The sequence below is a fragment of the Zingiber officinale genome, chromosome 10A, assembly GCF_018446385.1.
Source record: "Zingiber officinale cultivar Zhangliang chromosome 10A, Zo_v1.1, whole genome shotgun sequence".
Taxonomy (NCBI): domain Eukaryota; kingdom Viridiplantae; phylum Streptophyta; class Magnoliopsida; order Zingiberales; family Zingiberaceae; genus Zingiber; species Zingiber officinale.
Genome location: NC_056004.1, coordinates 89,419,840 through 89,428,681, shown reverse-complemented (window position 1 = coordinate 89,428,681; position 8,842 = coordinate 89,419,840). Strand labels below are relative to the sequence as shown.

The 8,842-nt window shown below is 39.4% G+C and overlaps 1 protein-coding gene across 1 annotated transcript; it reads left to right on the top strand.

Annotated features, from left to right (window-relative positions):
* The first annotated feature begins 7,138 nt into the window (after positions 1 to 7,138).
* Positions 7,139 to 7,591, top strand: LOC122026771. The gene has a single exon (XM_042585491.1). It carries the CDS (start codon positions 7,139 to 7,141, stop codon positions 7,589 to 7,591), a length of 453 nt encoding a protein of 150 aa, XP_042441425.1.
* The last annotated feature ends 1,251 nt before the right edge of the window (positions 7,592 to 8,842 follow it).

The window sequence follows — 8,842 nt, the reverse complement described above, 5'->3', positions numbered from 1 at the left end:
GTGAAAGGAGGCAGACACAGTTATGGTGGGAGAATTAAGAGAAAGAGAATGAACGAAGAATCATGGCTCTGATACCATGATAAAAGAAGAATAAAAAGAAGATAAAAATATGAGAGTAATAATTAATCTTATTATTCATTAATACTTGCCCTCAAGACAATACAATATATAGGATTTAAATAAGTACTCGGTCAATTAACTAATTAATAAATAACAGAATAATTCTAAAAATTATTCTAATAATTATAACAGAATTATTAGAATAATCCTAAAACTAATTTGATTTGATTTGATGATTTAATCCAATCAATTCTGGTAATTCTCTTTTATCTCTTTTATCAAGAAGACCCATGTAACATAGAAGGATATGAACTAGTGCTCCACAATATGAAAGCCCATGGAACATAAAGAGAATACCATTAAACAGGAATTGATAGAATCCAGCCGGCTTAAATACAATACACCAGCAATAATATGAAATGAAGTAAACCATCGACAAGATCAATCAACCTCCACAATTACACCTCCCATAGCCTTCAAAATCATACAACCTGCTCCAAAATCCTGCACCAATGTATTCTCATAACTTCTACCAGAATCCCATTGCATCACCCTCATAAAATCTCCAAGAACCACAAAACAATCTGTCCATAAATGAAAACAGCAGTTCATGATGGTATATAGCACAAGGCATAAAAAACTGCAAAAGACTCCTTCAAAGGAAACCCAATCCACAAAGAATTTTACAATAATCAAGACCATGCAAATGTACGAATAACCCAGCAATTCCATTTCCTCCTCAAAATTGCACCACTTCTCTAAGTACTGATGAGGGGCGAGCGATTCTGCCTTTTTACCCATATGATGAAGACAAAAGTTGCCACCAAGAATCAAAATACCCATGCGAGCAATTTCCAAAAGACTAACTTATTTACACTAACATCTAACCGGGTTTAGAGGAAAATCGGAAATATGGTAAACCAAGCCTATCCAATTTGCAAATACGAAAGAGTTCCCAGTTACCATCGAGGCTATACATGACCCTATCTCCAACAAAATCAAAAGCACTATTTGCAAGGTGATCAGCTACAGCATTAGCTTCCCTATATGTGTGCGAACAAGAGACATTATGATGCAACAAAATATTTTTGATTTGGAGCACCAAAAAACGATGCTCCCAACCAGCCACTGGGCTATGAATAATCTGCAAAGCAACTAATGAATCCACCTCCAGCCAAACAGGAAAGAAACAATTATGAATGCATAATTGCAAACCTTTCCAAATCGAAATTAACTCTACTCTGATGTTAGTACCCACACCAATAGTACCATGCATGGCCCTTACCAAATGCCCTGAGGAGTCTCGAACAATAGCTCCATATGAAGAAGTTCCTAGATTTCCATTTGAGCACCCATCCATATTCAACTTATAAACACCTACACTCAGTTTAATCCAGGACACCACCATAATATCATGCACATATCTCATCCGTAGGAAATGGCAACGTGGGAATGTGCTCACGTAGTCCACTACTCTTAATGAAAAAAATTTATTTTACTTCTGAAATAATTCCCATTATAAAAGGTGTGTCCAAGGGTGATTCAAGTGTGTGGGTTGCATTGAGAAGATGGTAACGGAGAAGAACATTCACTGTGAGATTTGGTTCATGGAATTGTGAAGAGTTTTCCGATTCTGTAATTACTCTTCCGACAGCAAATCCAACTGTCACCAATTGCAGATCTACGGGAGATCACTGTAAGTGTTTATCGCTTACATTTTAATTCATGCATTTAGAATTGCTACATTTGTATCAGAGCCAAGTTTGTATTCTAAAGCATGATGATGCATGTTTGAAATATATGATAATGTTCATATTCTCTGTTGATCGCTACCTCTGCGTTGAATCGTTTTTATTGCTTGGCTCTGTTCGTTTTGGTTGCTGGGCAAAAAAAAATATATAGTTTGTCTCTGTTTTTGTTTTTGCTGTAGCCAAACGATATCGCGACACAATCGTGATCTGTCACAGTCGCCAACACCGAGAGCAGCCATGATCGACGGCTGTAATTAGACCTCGAGGGAATACCCACGGAGTTTGTCTCTGATTTTGATAGACAACTATGCTCATGGTTGCCTCTAGCAGAGACCTTGCATCGTTGAAGGATGCTGGCAACAGAGATCCAAGGCTGGCGACAATATCTAAGTTGGCTAGTAGCGTGTCATGGCCGTTGGTCGCCCATCGTGGCTGGTGATTGCGTCTGTCGTGGTTGAGGCAGCAGGCGGCGTGAGTGATGTGCGATGAACAAAGCGGCGAGAAAAGAGGGAAACGGATTGACAAAGCACAGTGCTTTGTAAAGAAAAAGTTTTATTTAAAATTTAAAAAACAGACCTGAATTTGATGAATGAATCTGAAATTTATTGAGATAAACTTAGATTAAAAATAATAGAACATAGGTATAATAGATTCCTGTTCAATTAGATCAGTTATAATTGAGGACAATGGATCAAACTTAGGATTTGGATTCCCGATCGACCGGTCCAATTGATCAGTCGACTTAGACTCCTGAAAATCGAGAAGATTTATTTTTCTTAATTTATTATGTTAGTATTATGCCTGTATAAATTGAATTAAGTCAGTTTTGTACTGATTAGTCAGTTTTTTACTGACTTATTTAATTTCAATTTTTCAAATAGCATGGTCTATTACTACATTGACTCGGCAATCCCATTTACAGACGGAAAATTCCGTCATTATTCGCTATTATTTTTGTAGTATAATGTGATTACCGATGAATAAAAATGGTCAGTAATCCCATTTTTTGGCCAATAATATGGATGACCAGCAAAAATAATGTCACCAAGACTTGGGTCATCACGCACACGCATTACATATATAATATAATACATGAATACACGTAAATTAGTACTTCATACCTAAAAATTAAACTTGGTAAGGGTGTGCTATGTCCGTATAGTAGTCCAATGCAAAGGCGACACTCATAACCGGCCAAATTTGACATTGGCCATTAAAAAATTAAATTGCCAGCTAAATCTAACTTTGACAAGTAAAAAATTAAACATTTGTTGATAAACATAACTTTAGTTGGTAATTATAATTATTTACCGATAAAAATTTATTTTAGCCGGTAATATAAAATTTTAAAGTATCTTAACCAAAAAGTCGAGAAAGATATGTCTTCTAACATTGTTAGTCCAGTGTTCTCAATCCTTAGATGCGGGATATGACAATGTATATTTTTTTTATATAAAATAATGTTGGGGTTGCAAGGTTGCAAACATAGTCCAATATTGTACTCACATGGTTCAATCAGACCATAGCTCTTGTGCACAGTCGGTGGTTAAACCTTCTGGCAGTCCGGGCTCTGATACCACTTGTTCTTTTCTTTCATGCCAAGTATCCGGTCACTCTCTTGACCTACTTGGACTTTTCTTTCATGCCAAGTATCCGGTCACTCTCTTGACCTACTTGGACTTCCCAACACCAGATGTCCGATCATCCTTGATCCATCTGGATTTCCCTTGCCTGGCTTCACTGGTCTGATTGAACCATGTGAGTACAATATTGACCTCGAACAAAGAAAGTGGGGGCTCCTATGTTCGGATCAAGAGGACCAGACACCAGGCAGGAAGTCCTAATTGCGGCTAGGCAAGGAAAGTCCTAGTAGGTCGGGTGGACCGAGGGGCAAGAAGTCCTAGTTGCGGCTAGGCAAGGAAGTCCTAGTAGGTTGGGTAGACCGAGGGGCAGGAAATCCTAGTAGGTCGGGTAGACCGAGGGGTAGGAAGACCTGGTGGGTCGAGGATCGGACGTGGGAAGCCTATGGTCCTTTGTTTGAGGGGGGGATTGTTGGGGTTGCAAGGTTGCAAACATAGTCCCATATTGGAAACACATGGGAAAGATCATGAGTTTATAAGAGAAAAGATATCTCCATTGGTATGAGGCCTTTTGGGTAGAGCCCAAGAGCAAAACCATGAGGGCTTAGGCCCAAAGTGGACAATATCATGCAATTGTGGAGATATCTAAATTCTTTTTTTTTTTTTTTTTTTTTTTTGCATCTGGTCACTCCCTTGACCTGCCAGGACTCCCCAACAAGTGTCCGGTCATCCTTGATCCATCTGGATTTCCCTTGCCTGGCTTCACTCACCAGGACTTTCACCTAGCTTCACTCACTAGGATTTTCATCTGCCTAACATCCCAGTCAGGACTTTCACCTGGCTTCACTCACCAGGATTTCCTTCTGCCTAACATCCCAGTCAGGACTTTCACCTGGCTTCACTCACCAGGAATTCCTTCTGCCTAACATCCCAGTCAGGACTTCCCAGTCAAGTATCCGGTCAACCTTGACCTACTTGACTCTCCTTCAATCAGTATCTTATTGTCAAACATCTAAACCCAAACCAAGACTCAGCTTGGTTAACCAGGTCAACCTTGACCTGAGGGATATTGCACCAACAAATAATCCAAAAAATTTATTAATAAATATTAAAATTATTTTAAAAGGAAAAAATATTAATATAATTTTATTTTTAACTTCGCTAAAAATAATTATTAAAGGTAAAGATTGGTAATAAAATAGTAAAATTATTGGTCAAATAAATGGTCAGTAGACATTCTTAAAATTACCGATCAAATATATAAAGTAAAATGATCGTAATTTTTTTTTGAAAAAATGTCAATTAAATATATATTTAGCTGTTAATCTTTTAAAAAAATTATCAGCCAATATATATTTGATTGGTAATTTATTTAGAAAATTATTGGCTAATATATATTTGACAGATATTTTTGCTACTATTTTTTAAAAAAATATTGAATCATTTTTATCTATTTATCAGTCATTTCTGTTTAATAATAATCGATAAACTTTAAAAAACTAATTAAATAACTGATAACTAATAAAAATGTGTTACAATAAAAGATCTAAACAGGGTGTCAAAAAAATATTTGACCATCTTCTCCTTCGTGGGATGAGTTGACTCTCACTGTTAGAGCAATACATTAGATTAGTGTCACATGAGGAATTGCTGCAATATTTCTTGTGTCTTGATTTTTCATTGGGCATGTAACTCTTGCATCGTCTTTATTTCATGATTCAGTTGAGATATATGTACCTCTTGGGTAACAATTCTCTCAAATAACATTCATTTCTGTTTGTGCATGATGACCTATAAAAAAAATTAAAAAATATCAATTATTAAATAAATTAAAATAATATACAAATAATAAATATTTTAATCAAATTTAATTTAAGTGTAAATATATCCTAAAGATGTTAAAACCATAATTAACGAATTTGAATGGTTTATAGACGGAGGAACAATAATTGTGGCAGCCACACTAAGTATTGTTTGAGAAAGCCAACATCAATATAAAACATGGTTAAACTAGTTTATATGAGTGACATCTGCATTTCAAAAAACGAATAATTGCAAACAAGAATGAAAAAGATAGATAGTTATAAATTCATTGATGTTCAAAATTTTATTATTCTTAATCTAATATATCAAATTAATATTTAAAGATATGAGTATAATCAATAGAACTAGATGAGCACATATGATTTTATTTCATATTATTTCGAATTTTTTAAATTCATAAGTTAATTTCAATCAAAATATATTAATGAACTTAGAGAACTCAGAATAATATGAAATCATATTCTATGTGTTCATTTAATTCTCCTGACTATATCTATATCTTCAGATACACTGTATTGAGAGAAGTGAATTTTTTTTTTATCATTGAAGACTTTTGAATCATTTTTTTTTAAAAAAAATTAATCAATTACTACAATATAATAAATAATTAAAAACCTTTTCTGTCACATACACATATTGAATAAATTATTATATTATAGCAATTGATTCAGCTAGCAAAGTGAATGAGCAAAGAGACAAAATGGGTATCAAGTATTGATCCGGGGATGACTCAGGAAAGACTCAGGAGGGTCCACCTCCGAGGAAGTTCGGGACTTCGGTAGGTGTCAAGGTCAGAGGGGTCAACTAATTGACCAGCCGACCAGAAAGTTCCCCATCGTCGATCGGCCGATAGGGTTCGGTGAGAGACGACCGAGCTTGCGGCACACAAAGGCAAATGATACTCTAGCCGATCAGCTTCGGCACACCAACCGAACCAATCGAGGAGAGCCCGGTCAGACTAGTAGCCGACAAACAGGAACAGTAGGGGTGCGTGCCTACATCCTTTTGGGAGTTAGTGCCGCCGACGAACGGCGCAGATGGACAGAAAATCGATCGGCAAGATAGAGAATCGTACGGGAGAAGCTTCCGCCGCCTATGCAGAGATATGCTCGCCCCGTTATGGTAAGGTGTCAGGGACACCTTCTCGATGCTAGCTTTTGGGGAAAGTTTGGGGAAGCGTGTCCACTCGGGAAGTGTGCAATCCACCCGTCGAGGCTCTATATAAGAAGGGAGATCGCCTTCCGCGGAGGTACACAGAAAACGTCTCTTGAAGCCACTATTCATCACTTCCTTTCTTTGCTTGTCGATGTGTGACTTGAGCGTTGGAGGATCATCGCCGGGAACCCCCTCCCGGCTTGGCACTACGACTTGTGGTTGCAGGATACAGGATCATCGGTGAAGACGAAGAGCCACCTCAGCGTTAGTTCCCAGTTGTCATCTTCTTGACTTCAGGGCAGGATCAAATTGGCGTCGTCTGTGGGAACTTCAACCTGAACCCGTGATCAGAAGATGGAAGAAGTCGGACGACCTATGATCGTAACGCTGACGACAGAAGAATTGGAAAAGTTGATCCAGGCCAGAGTGGCGAGGGCGATGGAGCAGCAGCAATGAGTTTTGGTCGAACGACCGGCACAAGAGCCAACCATCTCAGGATCTGGCCAACCTAGAGAGCAGGGTCGCGAAATTGAACCCGTGGCCGACCAGGAAATCTGTAAAAAGTCGGACACGTTCGGACCAACGCCCAACGCGTTCATCCCCTTTCACCGAGCGTTGTTCCGGACACCCTCGGAGGAAGGAGGCCGAGCCCGTCGAGATCGGGGCTCCTCGTCAGATGAGGCGCCCGAAAGGGATGCTAAGAAGGGGAAAGCACCACGAGACGACGATTCACCCGAACAGGTTAACAATCAATTCTCGCGAGGAATTATGGAGGATCCCTTACCTCGCCATTACACCCCATTAGAGATCGGGGAGTACAATGGGAGTGTTGACCTGGACGATCACTTGGCCAAGTTCGACAACGCAGCCACACTGCACCAATACACCGATGGGGTGAAGTGCAGGGTCTTCTTGACAACCTTATCGGGGCCTGCTCAGCGATGGTTCACCAGGCTACCGATCGGGTCCATCCGTAGCTTCAAGGATTTCCGGGCTGCCTTCCTGCACCATTTTGCGAGCAGCTGCCGACATCAAAAGACAAGCGTCAACTTGTTCTCGCTGAAGCAAGGTCCTCAAGAAACGCTCAGGACCTATATCCAGCGCTTTAACCAGGTGGCGATGGATATACCGGCAGTCTCCCTGGAGGTATTAGTGAACGCTTTCACCCAGGGACTCGTAGAAGGCGAATTCTTTCGGTCACTCATCCGCAGGCCACCATGAGATTTCGCCCATCTGCAGAAGAAGGCCGCGGAATATATCAACGTAGATGAAGCACAGGCGGCCCACAGAAAAGAAGCGCTCGCTAAGCCCCACGCACCGTCCGAATGAAGGGTGCCCAGCAACCACCAACCCCCGCGTGGACCCCGGGCCGCGGGAGTACAATAGTATCCCGAGCCCAGGATGCATGCAGTACATGTGGAGGCCAATCTGCAGAAGAAGAGCAAAAAATGTGTAACGCCCACCCTCCCTGCTAACCCTAAGAGACGGGGCTACGATACTCTACGTACATACTACAGCGGAAGACTTAAAATAATTTTTCTTAGATTAATAAAAACTTTTCTTTTGTTTGCATATCCGAACTACACTAATATGGTTTCCATAACATGATAACCAGATAAATAGAAACATAACATCAAGTCACCCATTTAGTACTACAATTTATGAAACCAAAGCGTAATTCTTAAAAGTTCTTAAAGTAGGTTCTTATTGGGTTGCCTAGCCACAGCCACACACATCTCCTTGCCTCTCCTGCTGCTCCTTTAGCACATCCAGCTTTTTTCCTTTATCTGCGGTACAAGGAAAGTAAGCTGTGAGCACTCATGGTTCAGTAAGTTCCTTTCCTACTCACTAAAACCAAAAATCATTACATAATCAAAGAATATATCAACATAACATGATCTCAACTAGTCATGGCATAACATATCATACTCTTTAATCATATCATGCAACATAACAAAATCATAATTAGTCATGGCATATCATCTCTTAAAGTATAGCATGAAATATAACATAATCATATCTAATCATGACATCTCATCCCTTAAAGCATAGCATGGAACATATCATAGTCATATCTAATCATGGCATATCATAAATCATAGCATTATCACAACATGATCATAAAGTATATGCAATATGATTTTGAAAACATGTATCCGAAAAAACATGTGTATGTCTCATGATCTTTAAAACCATTTCTTCTTACATATATACTTGAACATAATATCAACATATTGGGGATCCCGGCTTAGTACCACATACATACATAATGCGCGCATCCTAAGTAGATCCAAGGTAGCTAGTCTTGGTCCTACTAGGAAACTAGGCCCGTAGCTCGACCTAGGGGCACGTAAGGAGCCCACCCTTTACTAGGCCCGTAATTCGACCTAGGGGCGCATAAGGAGCCCACCCTTTTGGTACAAGCCATTCAAAGTAAAATACATGTCATACTTATACATATCATACATCATA

Bases quoted from the DNA above. Each gene is read 5' to 3' on its own strand.
- LOC122026771 (XM_042585491.1), top strand. From the start codon at position 7,139: ATGGAGGATCCCTTACCTCGCCATTACACCCCATTAGAGATCGGGGAG.